Source organism: Loxodonta africana, chromosome 21 (genome assembly GCF_030014295.1).
Source record: "Loxodonta africana isolate mLoxAfr1 chromosome 21, mLoxAfr1.hap2, whole genome shotgun sequence".
In the NCBI taxonomy this organism is placed as follows: domain Eukaryota; kingdom Metazoa; phylum Chordata; class Mammalia; order Proboscidea; family Elephantidae; genus Loxodonta; species Loxodonta africana.
This window is the reverse complement of record NC_087362.1, coordinates 49,370,018-49,388,163: the sequence shown is the minus strand read 5'-3', so window position 1 is coordinate 49,388,163 and position 18,146 is coordinate 49,370,018. Positions and strand designations below refer to the sequence as shown.

The 18,146-nt window shown below is 45.4% G+C and overlaps 1 protein-coding gene across 3 annotated transcripts in view; it reads left to right on the top strand.

The window, feature by feature from the left end:
* Positions 1-18,146, top strand: part of SLC7A6 (solute carrier family 7 member 6) — a 41,070-nt gene that overhangs the window by 15,206 nt on the left and 7,718 nt on the right. For all 3 annotated transcript variants that reach the window (XM_010596763.3, XM_003417137.4, XM_023556596.2), the window contains 8 exons: positions 1,049-1,607; positions 11,377-11,502; positions 13,396-13,540; positions 14,198-14,321; positions 14,531-14,634; positions 15,727-15,823; positions 17,544-17,693; positions 17,807-17,990. In XM_010596763.3, coding sequence (XP_010595065.1) covers positions 1,085-1,607; positions 11,377-11,502; positions 13,396-13,540; positions 14,198-14,321; positions 14,531-14,634; positions 15,727-15,823; positions 17,544-17,693; positions 17,807-17,990 — 1,453 coding nt within the window. In that variant the 5' untranslated portion in view covers positions 1,049-1,084. The remainder of the gene's footprint in view (positions 1-1,048; positions 1,608-11,376; positions 11,503-13,395; positions 13,541-14,197; positions 14,322-14,530; positions 14,635-15,726; positions 15,824-17,543; positions 17,694-17,806; positions 17,991-18,146) is intronic.

Below are 18,146 nucleotides of genomic sequence, written 5' to 3'. Positions count from 1 at the left end.
AATCCAACTTCTTTGAGGTTTCTGGACTGGCCCAACTGTAATCTAAAGGTGACGATGTGTGTTTGTGTGTCATCTCTTTATAGGATGCTTTCCACCACCAGATCTGTGCATAAGAGAAGCCTTATAGCTTTGACTGTGTGGCAAGACTCCTGAGTCCTATTCTTGGAGAATCTCTTCTTTGCAACCCCAGATGGTAGTGAGGGGCATGCCAAGGAGGAAAACAAATAAGCCAATGGCAAATTAGCCCCAGGTTAGGGTGCCCCCAGATGTCTTCTCTCCATCTCATCTTGTTATGTAATCCCTCTGTTCTGGGTACTTTGGGAGAAGAAAGGCGCTGAATGGGGAAGCAGCATTGTGGGAAGTAAGGTGGGTATTGTGGACACAGTGATGCATGGGTGGTGTCTCTTTGTGAGGGCCCTCTCCTCAGTCCAGTCTCTGCAGTAGTGATATGCCCTTGTCTTACCATCTTCTTAGCCCTTCCCACCAACTGTCCATGTTCTTTGCTGGGCTTGGAGTGGCTGTAGACCTCTGCACATGGAGCTGGATACTGTAGAAATTCCTTTTTATGTTTGGGTGGAGGTGAGTGAGCAAGATCCCCTGGTGTGGACGGCAGGCAGTCTTATCAGGCTGGCTAGGCTGTACGCTAGGTCCAAAGATGTGGGTCTTCTCTGCAGATCAGTTTGTGGGTTTGAAGCTGGCTAAAAGCAGTATATCTTAGGAACAATTTGTGCTATGTATAAACCTAATGCCAGCCCTACTTTGGGTGACAAGCCAGTACCCCTATGTTGGATGTAGTGATTATATGACATCTAAGTTCTCACTGTTTCTTTGGAGCAGTGCAGGTGTGCTTACTTTTATTTCCCTGTATCCTGTGGTGGGAACTGGGACAACCCCATTGTATTTAGGGCTATGTGTGAAGCATACAGTTCCTATACAGGAGGTGGACAGGGATGGGCTGGGGTGTCCCGTAAATCTTCCTGTCACGCAGGTCTAAACCAGAGCCTTACGAGCTTCTGCCCAAGACTGATGTGTGTGTATTCTTTGCTAGGACACAGTAAACACAGGTGTGCAGCAACCATTCGCCATGGAAGCTGGGGAGCTGAGAAGCTCCATGACCAACTACCATCTCATCTCTGAGGCCAGCCTATCCAAGGTGGAAGAAGATGTCAGCACACCACCTCAAAAGTCCTCGGAAACTATGCAGCTGAAGAAGGAGATCTCCCTGCTGAATGGGATCAGCTTGGTGGTGGGCAACATGATTGGCTCAGGGATCTTTGTCTCTCCCAAGGGCGTGCTGGTTTACACTGCCTCCTATGGGTTGTCGCTGGTGGTGTGGGCCATCGGCGGGCTCTTCTCTGTCATTGGTGCCCTTTGCTATGCAGAGCTTGGGACCACCATCACTAAGTCAGGGGCCAGCTATGCTTATATTCTGGAGGCCTTTGGGGGTTTCATTGCCTTTATCCGCCTATGGGCCTCACTGCTCATCGTCGAGCCCACGAGTCAGGCCATCATCGCTATCACCTTTGCCAACTACATCATCCAGCCCTCCTTCCCCACCTGTGATCCCCCGTATGCAGCCTGCCGGCTCATCGCTGCTGCTTGCATATGTAAGTTTGGGAGCTGAGTTGCGGGGGAGTATGGGTTACTGTCATAATGGTAATGGTACCTTATATTTGAACAGCATGTTTTCTTTTTTTTTTTTTTTTTGATTGGGAAGGGGCATTTTACCTACTGAAGAAGTGATTTCACCAAAATCATTTGATACTGAGAGATAAGAAAGGGTAAAGTATAGGGATGGGAGAATGTTATATCTGTTCATGGCTTTTGGTGCCTCATGTTCCTTCTACTCTTGGCTGCCCCTGTGTTCTGCCCTCCTGTCTATGTGACAGGTTGCTGCATGTCTTATATTTGTCTTGTCAAGTGTTTTGATTGGAGTCAGTATTGCTAGGGTAATTTAAGCCAGGGAAAAGCATCAGAGCTGAAGCCTTTATTCTGCTGCTCAAGAAATATATATAAATAAGTAAAAAAAAAAAAATTTGTTTTGCATTTTGGCTTCTCATCGTAAACGTCTTTAAGGGCATGAATGAGGAAACAGGCTTATCTGGGCTATTGAGGACCAAAGACATTATCCCTCAGGGCCACAGGACCCCCTTCTTCCTTCCATTGAAGTTCTCTGTGGCTTGTTAGGCAGCAGGCACTATACCAATATGGCTTTTTCCCATTTGTGTTTTGAAATTCTTTACACTGGCTTTGTAAACAAGCTCTGCCTGCAGCCAGTGAGAGGAAGGTGGCTTCTACCCCACATTTGGGCTATGGGGACAGAACCTGACATATCCCAGTGGATCCCTCTTTATTTCACTTTTTAATCTTATGAGGTGGTAAGGAAGGATTCTGCATGAAATCACTGAAAGGGGCAGAAGATTCTGTGGTAGGGAAAGCCAGCACAACTGGACCAAAACTAAAGCATAGAAGTTTCTGAGACACGTTCAAGCACTTTGAGCGACCAAGTAGCTGGGGCTAGGGGCCTGGGGACCATAATCTTGGGGGAAAAAAAAAAACATTAGGTCAACTGGCATAACATAGTTCATAAAGAAAATGTTCTACATCCCACTTTGGTGGGTAATATCTGGGGTCTTAACAGCCTGCAAGCGACCACCTAATATATACCTATTAGTCCCATCTCACCCGGAGCAAAGGAAAATGAAGAAAACCAAAGACACAGGATAAATATCAGCCCAGAGGACTAAGGGACCACATGAACCAGAAACTCCACCAGCCTGAGGCCGGAAGAACTAGATGGTGGCCAGCTACTACCAATGACCGCCCTGACAGGGACCACAACAGAGAGTCCCAAACACAGCAGGAGAAAAATGTAGAACAGAATTCAAATTCACATAAAAAGACCAAACTTACTGTTCTGACAGAGACTGAAGGAACCCCTGAAACTATGGCCCCCTGATGCTGTGCTAACCCAGGACTAAACCCATTCCTGAAGCCTACTTTTCAGATAAAGATTAGACAGGCCTATAAAACAAAAAATAACACGTGAGGAATGCACTTCTCAGTTCAGTCAAATATACGAGACCACACCTGTAGGCCACTCCTGTCCAAAAGCAGGACCAGAAGGCAGGAAGGGACAGGAATTGGACGAATGGACACAGGAAACCTGGGGTGGAAAGGGAGAGTGTGCTGTCACATTGTATGGATTGGAACCAATGTCACGAAACAGTATGTGTATAAATTTTTGAATGAGAAATTAACTTGAGCTGTAAACTTTCACCTAAAGCACAATAAGAATTAATATTAATTAAAAAAAAAAAGAAGATTGCTGTGAATTTACCCAGTCTTGTAGAGCTGTGTTTTAGCTGAAGAATGGCCCAGAGTTCCCCTGTGCTCCTTAGCACTGTGCTGCCAGAGGCACTTAATTATACTCTCTTCTTTCCATAGCTCTGCTTGCAAAAGCTTTGGCAGTGTATGTTTATGTAGTTTATCCACAGTGGTAAAAATAGACCGAGGGTACCTTGAATTAAGGGTTGTACAGTACACTGTGCCTCTTACCTTTAAGGAATTTGTCCAAGACAGCTGTTGCAGTGAGCCCCTCCACACCCCTTGAGGTAATGAGGGGGGAACAGATTCCTTGGGAGGAGGGAAGGTGGTTGCTCAGGTAGATGTCTGACTAGGCTTTTGGTCAGGGGAACTCTGGCCTGACTGAGCTTCCTAAAACAGGAAAATAATGTTTTCTGATTATAAAAGTGACATGTGTTCATTAAGGAGAAAATTAAGTTACCTTTAAATCGCTGTAACTTACCACTAAGGGATGATGAGCACTTTTAATAGTTCAGTAGTGCCTTCATTTCTTACATGAAACTTGGATCATACTTTAAATTCTGCTTTTAAAACCTAATTTGAGTTTTCCTCCGTTTCACGAAATGTTCTTCAAAAACAACATTTTAAAAAGTAGTGTTTGTTAAAAAGTAATACATAGGCTTTAAAGACAATTTGAAAGATGCAGAAAACTAGAAAAAAGCAAATTTACATCACACGTGATTTTACCTCCCAGAGAACCATTGTTACTATTGGGGTGAAATACCTTCCGGTATTTTTTTCTGTACATAGCTTTTCAAAAAATGCTCGTGAAATCATATTCTCTGTGGTTTGTATCCTGCTTTTTTATTTAATAGTTTCCTCTTTTGTCAAATAATCTTAGAAAACGTGATGTGGGACATGGAAGTAGTTTCCAGGCAGTGTTGTATAGTGGATAAAATCACAGGCCCTGATGCCAGACTGGGCTTGATTCCTGGCTTCACCGTTTACTAGCTGTTGACTTTGAGGGAGCTACTTACCATTGTTTTGGTTTTCCTACGTGTGAAATAGGAATATTGATAGTATCTGTCTGAAAAGATTATTGTGAGGAATAAATGAATCAATACATGTCTAGTGCTTTTCTGTGCCTGACTAGTAAGTACCCTGTAGTGTTATTATAAATAGTGCTGCTCTGGAGATCTTTGAACATGAATCCTTTTCTGGATTTCTGCATATTTTCTTAGGATAGAATTATAGAACGGAAATCCTGGTGTCTAAGGAAATAAACTATTTTAAGCATCTCCATGTGTTGCCAAGTTACTTTCTAGAAGGTTGTGTGAATTTGTGCTCCTGTCATACATGTCCAAGAGCTCCTTGGTCTTGTGATGGCCTTAGGATAAACTCCAAGAATAACCCAAAAGGCACCTCTGTGTATAAATTTGAATATAGAGAAGAGTTTTGTTTGTCAAATCTTTTTTTTTCCCGCTTTATGATTTTTTCCTATTGTTTTTATGCTTAGGAATTCCATTCCCATATCAGAAACTGATCTTTTTATTGGAGGAGAGGCCTGACTTCTTAGAATGAGAAGATGTGGTACTTCTTGGCTTCTTTCATTCAACATGCACTTTTACCTAGGTTACTCAGTTTGTGAATTTCCTGTAAGCTCTTTGGCCCAGAAATCTAGGCTTTTCTAGAAGCCAAACCTGAGGGCAAGAACTAACTGACTGAGCTTTAGGGTTCTGCTTAACCACTACGCTACACTGCCTGGAAACGACTTCCGTGTCCCCACATCATGTTTTCTGAGAATATTTGACAAAAGGGGAAACTATTAAATAAAAAAAGTAGGATTCAAACCACAAAGAGTATAATCTCATGGGTACTTCTTTTCTTGCACCTTAGGTGATAGAATCAGGCTGACAGATCATCTCACAGAGCTGGGGCATGCTGTGAGGGAGTTGCCTTGGGCAGAGGTGGCGGTGGGTGGGAATAGCCTGGTCTGAAGACACATAAATTGTCAGAAACCAAGTAGTTTGTCATTAGGAAAAAAAAAACAACAGTGATCTCTACTGAATCCAGGGTAAGGCTGGGGTAGGATTGAAGAATAATTAGGTTAGTCTTGAAACTGAGGGATGAGAGGAGTCCCACTTGTTGGTTGAGAGACTGCATAAAGAAATTATAGCCATGCCAGGCTAGCCAGGCTAGACAATTCAAGTTCCATCTAAGAAGGAATGGCCTGGGCAGTCTACATACAACCAACTTTTGCCAGAGGCTGCAAGCTAGTGGCCGATGGCCAGACTTGGCCTACAGATATATCTGGTTTGGCCTGTACAGTATTCTAAATAATTTTGAAATTTGAAAATTGGGACTTACCCTTTCTCTTAAAAATCAAGAGTTTTGCAATGCTTGACCGAAATTCCTGCCCGACACAATCAGTTGGATTTGTAGTGGTTGTTCTCTTTAAGTGGGGCTATATGTACTCCCTTTTTTTTTTTTACAGTTCTCCTACTCCTGCTTTGTTTATACCCAGTTTCTTGCCTTTGCTCATTTGTATTCCCTTCTTGGCCCCTGAAAGTATTAGAATTTCAGATCCTGGCTTTTGGGCTGCCTTCTACCCCAGGGCCAGGTTATACTGGCAGGGAGTCTAGGGAGCTTTTGGGGGATTTTTAGGCCCTCTTAGCTACTCATTATCCTAGACCAGTGGTTCTCAATCAAAAGTGAGTGTGTCCTTCCCCCCCCCCCCCCACCTCCTAGGGATATTTGTGAATGTCTGAGGACATTTTTGGTTATTACAACCTTGGGGGAGAGGAGTGATTTTATTGGCTTCTAGTAAGTAGAGGCCATGGATGCTACTAAATATCCTACAATACACGGGACACCCCCCCGCAACAAAGACTTATTACTTGGCCCAAAATGTTGGTAGTGCCGAGGCTGAGAGCTGTTTAAAGTTGCACCCTGCTGTATGTGTTCTGGGCCCTGGAAATCTTCTGTGGTTGGGTGAGGCCTTGGGTTGCTGACTGAACTCAGTAAGCTTAGAGGTTCCTTTTCACTTTTGGAACCGTAGAGGGAAATGGAAGACCTCAGGGTACATAGGTCCCTTCTCTGGCCAGGTTTTCTTGCTTGATTGACTGCACAGTGGGTGATGTATCTGGCTTGGATGTTGTCAGTCCATTTGTCATTGTGTCCTTTGGCTTAGAGATCCTGCCTGTGGTGTAGGCTTACATACATCATTGGAGAGTATTTGCCTTGAGGGGTCCATGTCTTCTGACATGGAAATCAGCTCAGCACTGACAGTGACACCAAAGTCCTGGTCCAGCGAAAAACTGAGATTCACTTCCTCCTGAGGGTTTTTTGGGATAGGGCTGACAGGGAGGAGGAAGAGGAGAAAGAACGGGAGGGATACTGTTAAGGCTCAGACTGGAAGTGACTGTGTGGAAAAAAACACTGTTTGATGGTGGTCCCTGCATATCTTTCTAGCATCTCTAGCTGTCTTAGACTCACACCTGGTTAGGGCTCTGAGTAGGAAGGATACTCTCCCCTCTTTTGGTCAGTGGTCGCTGTGGACAGGCAGCTTTCATGTTCTAAAAGTGAAAGCTTAGGGACATATTCAAGTCCCTAAGGAGGATGGGGCTTGACCTTAGTTGTTTAGACCCTGGACTCTAACCCTGTATTTAGTATATACAGCTAAATAACTAAACAACTAAATAACTGTATTTAATATGTAACTGTATATGTGTGTGTAATTAAAAACCAAGAAGCTTTTTTTTTTTTAAGTCTGCTTTAGATGAAGATTTACAGAGCAAATTAGTTTCTCATTAAGCAATGAATACGCATATTGTTTTGTGACATTGGTTGCAAACCCCACATGTCAACACTCTCCCCTTCTCGACCTTGGGTCCCCTGTTACCAGGTTTCCTGTTCCCTCCTGCTTTCTTGTCCTTGCCCCTGGGTTGGTGTACAGGAAAAACCTGGAACCTTTTTAAAAAAGAATGTACATTACATACTCAAACACATTCCAGGAAGTAGCTACTGATTACAGGCTCTCCATTTGAAAGGGTTTACCTCCCCTGGGTGGTGAAAACAGTTAAGTGCTCAACTATTAGCCTAAAGATTGCTGGTTTTGAACCCACCCAGCGGTGCCTTAGAAAACAGACTTGGCAGTCTGCTTCTGAAAGGTCATAGCCTTGAAAACTCTGTGGAGCCTTTCCACTCTGAGTCAGAATTGATTCTAAGGCAACTAACACCACCACCCTCCCTAGACTGTTGTAAAACATTTCCCTCTTAAAGGATTTGTGGTTGTGATTCCCCCTCCTTTTTGTTGTTGTTGTTTAGAATTGCACTCCTTTGTCCTTGAATGTCCCTCAGCAACAGCCAGTATTGCGGGAAGAATTGAAAGGTTACCTGCTTCTCCCTATCACTTGTGGGAAAAGGGAGCTATGAATGTCAGCATTACTGGGACTTCAGCTTCAGATTGCCAGGCCAACCCCTTATCAGAAAGAGATTAGGTGAGAGGTACAGGTTCAATTCTGTCAGAGGACACATGTGTTATTCGAGATTTCTTTGGGTTGCAAACAAGAAAAAAACTCCAAGTAGCATGGCTCAAACATGGTGAAGGTAGAAAGTATGGGGCTGGTAGGATGATGTCATAAATTCCAGGAACCGGGGTTGTTTCCTTTCATCATGCTTATTCAATCTGTATGCTGAGCAAATAATTCAAGAAGCTGGACTATATGAAGAACGTGGCATCAGGATTGGAGGAAGACTCCTTAACAACCTGTGATATGCAGATGATACAACCTTGCTTGCTGAAAGTGAAGAGGACTTGAAGCATTTACTGATGAAGATCAAAAACTACATCCCTTTTTTCTGTCTCCTTGTCTCTGTCTCTATGGCTCTTGTCTCTCTCTCTGTCCCCTTCAGTCTTTTCTTTCTCCTTATCTTTGGCTCTGGTCTTTCCTCAGACTCTGTCTTCCTGTGTATTTCTGGGTCTTTCTGTCAGTCTGTTTCTCACAGGCTGCAGACACACACTTCTGCTTCTTTTGGTAGTCCTGCTTCCTTTCTCTGCTTGCTTTTGGTTCCTGTTCCCCTATACCTTGGGTTTGTATGTGACTTTGACTTACTGTGGCTCTTGACTCTGTTGCCTGCTACTATTGGATTCAGCCTCTTGGTATCCCAATTCCATGTTCCTGGAGATACAATCTAATAGGCTCAGCTTGAGTCCAGAGTCTACCACTGGCTCAGTTAGCCATGAGAGCGGAGGGGAAGGACTGGCAGGTGCCTCAAAATATGCTTGCTTACTGTATTGCACAGGGGTCTATGGATCACTGGTGGCTCTTAACTAGGTAATCCCTATGTATCAAACTTTGATCAGCAGGGTAGGTCCTTGGGAAGTCCTGCCAGCAGCATGCATGCCTTTGGGCTTCTTCTTTCCTTGACCATTGCCCCCCAGCCCTCATCTGGTGTGATTGACTAGAAAGCACCTGTCTGATTTACCAGAGCAATGACTGAAAGCATTTGAAGCACTAGAGGGTGTTGAGCCACAAGTGTTTATTTCCATAGGCTGACCCTGGGTGCTCCTCTCCATTTGAGTGGAGAAAGGTCCAACTTTTGACAATTGCTATGCTCCAGGGTGTTGATGGTTGTGTGAAAGTCATCACCACTTTGATTCCAACCAGGGTTCATTGGTTCTCCCCTTTGCTTGGCAGTAGAAATTAAGAAAACAACATACTTTTGTTGCCTTCTGAGAATTTGTGATCTTCCTGGCGAGGCAGAAGCCACAACACTTGAGGGAGAGGCCTACTTGAGACAGGTGTCCACATGACCGTAAAGTTCAGGGGAGAGAGAGCTCAGTGAGAGCAGACTGGTGTATTTGGGGGAAGGTTTTACAGAGGAGGTGAGGGCTTAGCTAGACCTTGGAAGTGGGAGTTGGTGTTGGCTATGACAGGAGGAGGGGAGGACATTTCTTTTATGTGTGTATCTGGCACCACTAGGAAGAGAGTCTGGCTGAAGGTGAGAGTGCAGAATGGATAGGTGGAAGTGGCATGGAGTATTGGCCCCCCATTTTTTTTTTTTTTTGTATTTTTGGTAAAAGTTTACACAGCAAATTAAGTTTTCATTTAATAATTTCTGTACATATTGTTCAGTATCATTGGTTACATTTTTCACAAAGTATGAGTATTCTCATTATTTCCATCCTGGTTGGTCTGTTTCCATTAATCTAGCTTCCTTACTCCCCTTACAGTCTCATGTTTGCTTTAGGGTAAATATTGACTGTTTGGTCTCATATAGATGATCGTTAACAAGGAACACAGTACTCATGGGTGACGTTATGTATTTTATGAGCCAGCCTATTATTTGGCTGAAAGGTGACCTCCAGAAGTGGGATCAGTTCCAAAATTAAGGATAATCTCAGGGCAGTAGTCTTGGGGGGATCCTCTAGTCTCTACCAGTCCAATAAGTCTGACCTTTTGTAGGAATTTGAAGTTTGGTCTACATTTTTTCTTCCATTCTATCTGGGACCATCTGTTGTGTCCCTGGTCAGAACGGTTGTTAGTGGTAGGTGGGCACCATCTGGTTCTTCTGGTCTCAGGTTAGATGAGGCTATTAGTCCTGTAGACTAGTTTCTTCTTTGAGTCTTGTGTTTGCTTCTTTCTCTTTTGCTCCAGACCAGTACAGACCAATAGTTGTATCTTTTTTGTAATAAAATTTGAGGTTCACATAAAAATTCTGTTTTGGGAAAGCTAGGGGCAGTGTTTGGAGGTATCACTGTGTTCCCTCTAGCCATGGAACTCCTTGCATACTGCTGTCATGTCCTCTCCATGAATCACAACAGTCCTTGTTTAGCAAGGTTAAGATGCTGGGACCCTCAACACAGGGCCCAGATATCACTGAAGTATGTGAGGAACTGGAGCTTAAAGCCAACGGTGGTGACACAAGTGTAGAGAACACTCAAGTGAGCTCAGTTCTCATGGATCTCACTGAGAATTGCGAGGTTTGGATAGGAATGGGAGGGGGGTAAGATTCAGCGGGGCCCAAGTGAGCTTAAATCTCTAAGTCTCAGTTTTCTCATCTACCAGATGAGAATAAAAATACCTCTATTTTGGACAGAACAGAATTTCAAATTCTCATGGACTCCAGACTTCCTGGAGCCATGGGGGCTGGATCAACCTGTGAAACTATTGCCCTGAGATAATCTTTAAAACTTAAACCAAAAATATTCCCTGAAGTCTTCTTAAAACCAAACAATAGTTTAGCTTAACTAGTAAAAAATGTCTGCCTCGAGCCTTATGCTCTTTTAAGAACTATCTATACAGGATCAAAGTGACAACAGCAACTCGAAAGATTAGATAGGAACCTTAGGGGGTAGTGAGTTTATGTTAATGGGGTAGAAACAACTCAGAAAAGGACAGTGAGAATAGTTGTACAACTCGAAGAAGTTAATAAACATCACTGAATTGTACATGTAGAAATGGTTGAATTGGTATACGTTTTGCTATGTATATTCTCAACAACAACAACAACAAAATCTCTAGGGGCTGTGGGAATTAAATGAAGCAATGCATGTGAAAATGTCAGGCACGTAACAGGCCTTTTTTGTACACTTACGTGTAAAACATTGTCCCTCTAATTCCTGGGTGACCTGCCTATTGTGTTCAAATCCACCTCATTTATTGATGGGGCACTCTTGTCTCCACCCTCTAGCTTGGCTGTGGAGAGGTCTTGTGCCTCTTGTTGTTTGGAACCTTGGGAGCCTGGTGGGGAGGAGTGGATGAAGTCAACCATTCCTGGGCCTGGCGGGTGGGGAGGGGGAAGAAAGGCAGATTTCCAAAATGGTTCTGGGTATCAGAATGTATTAATGTATGGTTTTGCATCTTGACTTGTCAATGGTGATGGGATGCTCATGGGTGCTCTTAGCTGGGGCAGGTGAGGGTATCCCCCCTTTTGCCTATTTGGTTCTCACTGTTCCATTGGCCCCTTTGTGCCTTAGGCAGTATGGGCAGAAATGATGCTCTCTACAAAGCCTCTCAGCTCAAGCCTTCCAGTGACCTTATGGCCTTCCCCTGGTTTTTCTCCTAGGCCTGCTGACATTTGTAAACTGTGCCTATGTGAAGTGGGGCACGCGTGTGCAGGATACGTTCACCTACGCCAAGGTCCTAGCGCTCATTGCCATCATTATCATGGGCTTTGTTAAACTGTGCCAGGGTAAGAGGGGCCTGAGGTGGGAAGGAGGGTGGATATTTCCAACAGTTCCTCTGGATTCCCTGAGAAGGCCATGGGAACTCTGTTAGTTTTACTGCTCAGCCCTTTCTGTATGCATGCTAGAATGTGTCAGCGATGCAAGAGATCTGTTCCTGGGCTTCTTGGGCCAGGCCAGCATGGCTAAGTGGACATGAGTCAGTCCCTCCCTCAAGGCTACTTTCCCTTTGTGGGGGCTGGGAGCATTGTAAGAAGCCAGCCAAGGGTGCACTTGAAGCATGAGTCATAAAAGTAATCAGTGGGGATGGAGTGGGCCCTGTCCTGGCCCTATTTTTGGCCTGTGACTGCCACACAGGGAATAGGAAGACTTGGTTCTCCTTGAGAGGGGTGGGGCTATATGTGGCGGGAAGGTGGGTGGTTATTTTGCAGCCTTTACTCTCCATCTGGACTTGTTCTTATTCAGCATTCCTTCCCAAAGCCAGCTCTCAGCAAAACATTAATATATTGTGAGGCTGATGCTCTTTTTCCTTCATGTTTGCTTTAGGGCACTTTTTATTCCTAGATCAGAGCAGACTGGCAGTGAGGGTAACAGGCCCACCAAGATCTCCTGAGGCCTTAGGGAAACCCTGAGGTGTCTTTAATCAAGGCTGTCTTAAACATCTTGATTCTCTAGATCATCAGCCCCCAAACTTGGCTGTGTTTACAATCATCTGGGGAGCTGAGACCCCTATCTCAGATTATTGAATCAAACTCTGGTTGGTTTGAAGTCTAAAAAGCTGTTTTTAAGATCAGGTCCAGCATCTTTGTGTCCTTGGCCCAAGGGATTAATACAGCCAATCATCTGGATGTTCCTGGAGTCTCAGGAGCATCTTGGGGTCAACTTGGATAGTTGAGTAATCCCCCCCTCTAAGACCTGTGCCTTAGGGAGCTGCTGCTGGGTGTGATGGCTGACACCCCTGGGAGAGGCGTCTCTATTTTCCCTCTTCTTGCTGCACACCCAGCCCTTTTTGCCGCATGGAGAGATGGGTCTAGGCTTTCTGCAGGAAGTGACAACAGACTTCCTTAGAAAGCTTAGTCTTATTTAAAACCCCGGTATGTCCACAAGGCCTCTGCCTTAGGTATCTGGGTGCTGCTTCTTGGGTTCTCAGGTCTGCAGTCTCCCAAGGCCTCCAGGGAGAATGACAGGTGCCCTGATTTGGACTGCCTCTGGGAGCAGGGGCTCCTGTAGCCAGGGCCCCAGAGAGTGGAGGTGGCACAGACCTAGCCCAGGCCCAGTGAGAAATAAGATGACCCCAGTCCCTGTACATCATGTGGTTTCCTGTCTGAGCAACCACAGCCCTGCAAATAGAGCAACAGAGTTCTCTCCATGAGCCTGAGAAACCCAAATCGTGCAGTGGTGTGGGCCAAGAGAGGTAGTTCCACAGGTTTTTAATGAAAAATGACTCCTTTATGTGAATCTGATTCTTTTTAAAAAAGGAGGAAGTGCTGCGGCCTGCTGGGTGGTCCCTTGCAGGAATGGAAATTTTTTAGGGCTTTGGAAAAGATGTTGTCACATCAGAGAGCAGCCAGCAAATGCCTTTTTTTTTCCCTCTCAGATTGTCTAGTTTTAGGAAAGGAATATGAACTTTTTTGAGGGGGTGAGTGAGGTGGTAAAGTGGAGGGAGCTGGTGGTGGTTGTTCCTTTGGTGTTGAATTATGTTTTTTTTCTTCCCCCTGCCCTCTTGTTTTTCCCTTCTTTTGTTGTTCCTCCTCATCTTCCTCTTTCCCCTTTTCTCACATTTTGCCTTCCTCTCTCTCCCTGCCCCATCCTTCCTCTTCTCCTTATATCTTTTGTCTCTCCTCCCCTCTACTCCTCCACCTCCTCCTCCTCTGAACCCCCACCTGCCTTTGTCCCCACAGGACACTCTGAGCACTTTCAGCATGCCTTTGAGGGTTCCTCCTGGGATGTGGGAGATCTCTCTCTTGCCCTCTACTCTGCCCTCTTCTCTTACTCAGGTTGGGACACCCTTAATTTTGTAACAGAAGAAATCAAAAACCCAGAAAGGTAAAGGCGAGATCACGCTCTCACTCCCCAACTTGGCTGGACCTCCTGCTGATAATGGGTATACTTGCCCTCTTCCCTCTCCTCCTTCTTCTATTTTTTATCCCCTCTTCTCCTCCCCCTCCTCCAGCTAGGAGAGACTGGAGGCTAGGGTGGGAACGAGTGAAGGTGGAGAAGCCCTCATGCTCTCATGTTTCTGCTGGAGGAGCCCCAGAGTCCTTCCCAGAAGAGCACTCCCTCATGGTCAGCTTCAGACCAGCTGGGGCTGAGGTGTTAGGACCTTGCATTCTGGGGCTGAGGCTGCAGCCTGGGGAGCTAGAAGCTTATGCTGGCCAACCAGGCCCCACCCTTCCTGGGCCATTAGTCCCTTGAGGATGCTGCTCCTTCCTCAGTGGGACCCATTGGTCCCACTGTAGGGAGGATCAAATATAGTCAGGAATTATCTTTGCAGAGAAGGGTGTCTCTCTGGCTCAGTAGAAAGAGCCCAGGGACATGGGATCCATACTCACCCTAGGCCACGGGATGGGGAAGAAGAGCCAGCTTTAAAGACCTGGGGCCAGCAAACTATTAAATGTCATGAAAATCCTAATGGAGGCTGGGTGAACTTTGGCTCCAAGGAGAAGTTGGTTCTAGGCAGTCCCGTCTCACTTGTCCTGACAGAAATTTGCCCCTGGCCATTGGGATTTCTATGCCAATTGTGACTCTGATCTACACCCTGACCAATGTGGCCTATTACACAGTGCTGAGCATTCCAAATGTCCTCGAAAGTGATGCTGTGGCTGTGGTGAGTTTTGGGGGATCCCTATTTGCTTATCATCTCATGATTCTCAGGTGCCAGAATGGCTCGGCCTCATTTTCTATAGGGAGGGAGGTTGGGTCTAGGCCAGAGGGTAGACTGCTCAGCAGGGCCTGCGTTTGTCCTGGCAGCATAGATGCAGGGAGCTTATGAGGCCCTGTCCTCGGTTAAGTGCCTCTTCTGTGCTCTGCCCCCAGACATTTGCTGACCAGACGTTTGGCATGTTCAGCTGGACCATTCCCATTGCTGTTGCCCTGTCCTGCTTTGGGGGCCTCAACGCATCTATTTTTGCTTCATCAAGGTACTGTGATTCTGCTTCATCTGTGATATACAATTCTCTGGTGCTCTCGGTGAGCCCACAAGAGCCCCTCATTTTCCCCCTCTCCTGAGCATATAGGCTGTGTGCGTGTGTGTGTGTGTGTGTGTGTGTGTGTGTCCTTGCCTTTGTGTAAGCATTTGTGTGCTGGTAGTTCATGTTTCCATGTGCGGTGAGGACAGATTGGTGAGGGATGTGGTGAAGGAAGGCTGTGGTGACCTTGGCAGGGACTCTAGGTTCCATGTAGATTTTGCTGCAGCCCCCAAACCCAGATTCATTCAGATCCTTACTTCAAAGCCACAGCTGGCTCCCATTGTTTGTTCACAGCATGGCCCTGTATGCAGGTTCTTCCTAATACTCCCTCACACACCTTATCCTGGGACTACCAGCGTTCCACCGTCCGCCTTCAAAGAGGCCATGCCTTTTACACCTCCAAGTCTCTTTTGCCTTTGCACATGCTGGGTCCCCACCTACCCACTCACCTTCTGGCAAACTCCAGCTCTTCTCCCCAGCTCAGATGTGGTCATCTCTTATAAAACTTGTGCTCTCAGCTGACCCCAAGCCTGGTGAGTACTGTGTACTCCATGATGCTGCTGATTACCCTGGGTGGTGATTCATTTCTCCACTGGTCTAGAACACTTTAGGCGCAGAGAGGAGGACACCTGGGTTGTCTCTGACTCCTGGCTTCCCCTGGCTTCTCACATATCGGGGGCTCAGGGACGATATATGGAGGTCACTAACGGAAGTCTGGCTGCCCTTCTTTAAAAAGCCGTTGTGTTAGAGAAGTGAGATTGTCCACAGGTATTATAGGTTCTGTAAATGAAGGTGGTAGGGGTGTCAATGGTTGACAGTGGGATGGGGCATTCATGGTTAATGGTGAGGAGCCCATGTTTGAGGAGAGAGTAGAGACATCAGTGGGGAAAGGTGGGACGGGGCATGCAGAGGACAGGGATACTCCTGAGAGACTGACCCCTGCTTTTTTGGGGGGGAGACTCTGAGCCTAGTTTGTCTGAGTGAGAAGTGTGGCTGCATGACTGAGTAAAGGGATCCTGGCTGACACGTTTCTTGCCCGTCCAGATTGTTCTTCGTGGGCTCTCGTGAGGGCCATCTCCCAGACCTTCTGTCAATGATCCACATTAAACGTTTCACACCCATCCCTGCTTTACTGTTCAATGTAAGTTTTACTGGGAAATGTGGGGGTTGGATGGATCTGTAGAGTGCTCCTGTTTGCTAATGAGAAGACTGTTGGGCAGGCCTATACCAGCTTCTTGAGATACTTCTTGGGCTACTCAGTGTTTCTTAAAAAAATTGTTTTAATGATAAAAGTAAAACAGTCTTATTAGAGGAGGCAAACACTACAAAAGAGTATCAAGAAAAACTTAAAAGATTCATCGGTCTTTTATGTCAGTGGCTTCTTCTCCTTTTTTAAAAAAATCATGTTTAGAAAAGTCAGGCCAGTTGTAGACCAACTACCCTAGGGACCTCCTTTCATATCATATAAATCATAGATTTATATATTTATTATCATACTTTATTATGACAGTTTCTGGTTAGATAGCAGAAAAGTGTGTTATAACAACAAAATCAGTAAATTACAAATGTTTCTGACAGATGGAAGGGGTCTTAAAGAAGGGTTGCCTTTTTTGCATTTGCACAAAGATATTATATGTATTAACATGGACCGTGAGAAAGGCCTTACTCCAAGATTTGAAAAAAGCTCATTTTGTCTTCTGGTTCTTTTATGGTTTTATTACTTATGTTTAAGTTTTGGATTCATGTGGAATTTATATTTTGGTGTATGGAGTGAGGTGAGGATTCACTTAATTTTTTCTCAAATGGCCATCCAGTTACAGCAATATTATTTAACAACCCATTTTTTCCCTACAGTTCTTAATCTTTTATCATATAAAAATGGTAATAGCTAGTTTTTTTAAGGTGCTTAATATGTGCCTGGTGCTCTTGTATGTCCATTAAATGTATCATCATCTCAATTAATTTTATGAGTACCAAGCTTCTTTATTTTAGCTTTATCTGAAAACTAGAAGAACTGAGGACACTACCTCTTTAGTCCCTGGAATTTTCCTGGCATTCTCACGTTTATTTGTCTTGATGAACTTTGGAATCATTTTCTCAAAATAACAAAAAAATCCTCTCAATATTTTGATTGGGACAACACTGAATTCATAAATTTATGGGAGATCTAACAACTTGTTTTTTAAGTTGGCTACCTTCTTCCCCACTGGTCTCCTCTCAGTACAGGTTCCTTTCTTCTCTTCCCAGAATGAGCTTTTTGTTTAAATCCTTTGTTGGTAATCTAGAGTGAAAAGACAGGTAGAAGGCATTCCACATTCTTGAAGTTTAGCAAATATGACCTTGTAGTCCCTCACCCCTGTCCTCTAGGATTCTTGTTCCAGAGGGTATTCTGTCACACCTCTCTCCTGAGGGGGTATGAATCCATTTTACTGTTCTGCATTTTTAAGGCCCCAGGACAGTGAAATGGTCTTATGGCAGTTCCCCTCATTTGTATGCCAGGTGGTTGGGACCCGCCTCTAAGAACCTCTCTAAGGCATGGTGTGATTCATGTTGAGGTTGGTGCACAGAAGTGAGGGGGGGCCTCACTGTCTGAAATCAGAAGAGGAAAGGAGCCTGGCTTGATACTGAAGTGCTTGCAAGGAGTGTAGGAAGGGCCCCCCACAGAAGAAGGAGAGATGCCATGTTGAAGGTTAACGTAGATGATAGATCTGTCTGATGCCAAGGGGCCACTGAAAATAACCCGAGACAGTCTGGTGAAGCACAATCTGCAGTTGTCGGTCCTGGTGCTGACTGCTGGGTGGCAGAGTCTCCTGGCATGGGCTGGTGGTCATGGTGTCCACTTTCCCCCTGCCCTCCCACAGTGCACCATGACACTCATCTACCTCACTGTAGAGGATGTTTTCCTGCTCATCAATTACTTCAGCTTCAGCTACTGGTTCTTCGTGGGCCTGTCTGTTGCTGGACAGCTGTATCTTCGGTGGAAGGAGCCTGAGCGGCCTCGACCTCTCAAGGTCAGCAGCTCTGAGCAGAGTAGGAGGGGTGCGTCCCTTCCTCAAGGTGCCATATTGCCCATGCCCCATTCCCCCATCTCTCCTTACCTAATATCTCAACCTGTTCATTTCAGCTGAGCCTGTTTTTTCCCATCGTGTTCTGTTTATGCTCCATTTTTCTGGTGATTGTACCACTCTTCGGTGACACCATCAATTCCCTCATTGGCATTGGGATCGCCCTCTCTGGGGTCCCTGTCTACTTCTTGGGTGTTTACCTGCCAGAGTCCCGGAGGCCACTCTTTATTCGGAATGTCCTGGGTGAGCTTCTCTTTGCCCCATCCCTTACAGGCTGTGTGTGTGTGTGTGTGTGTGGTCACATTTGAGTACAGAGGTGGTACGGTGACTATAAGTTTCTCCACCATACTAGTGATTTGCAGAAGGCCATGAGACCTGACTGCCCCTCGTGGCCTTTTC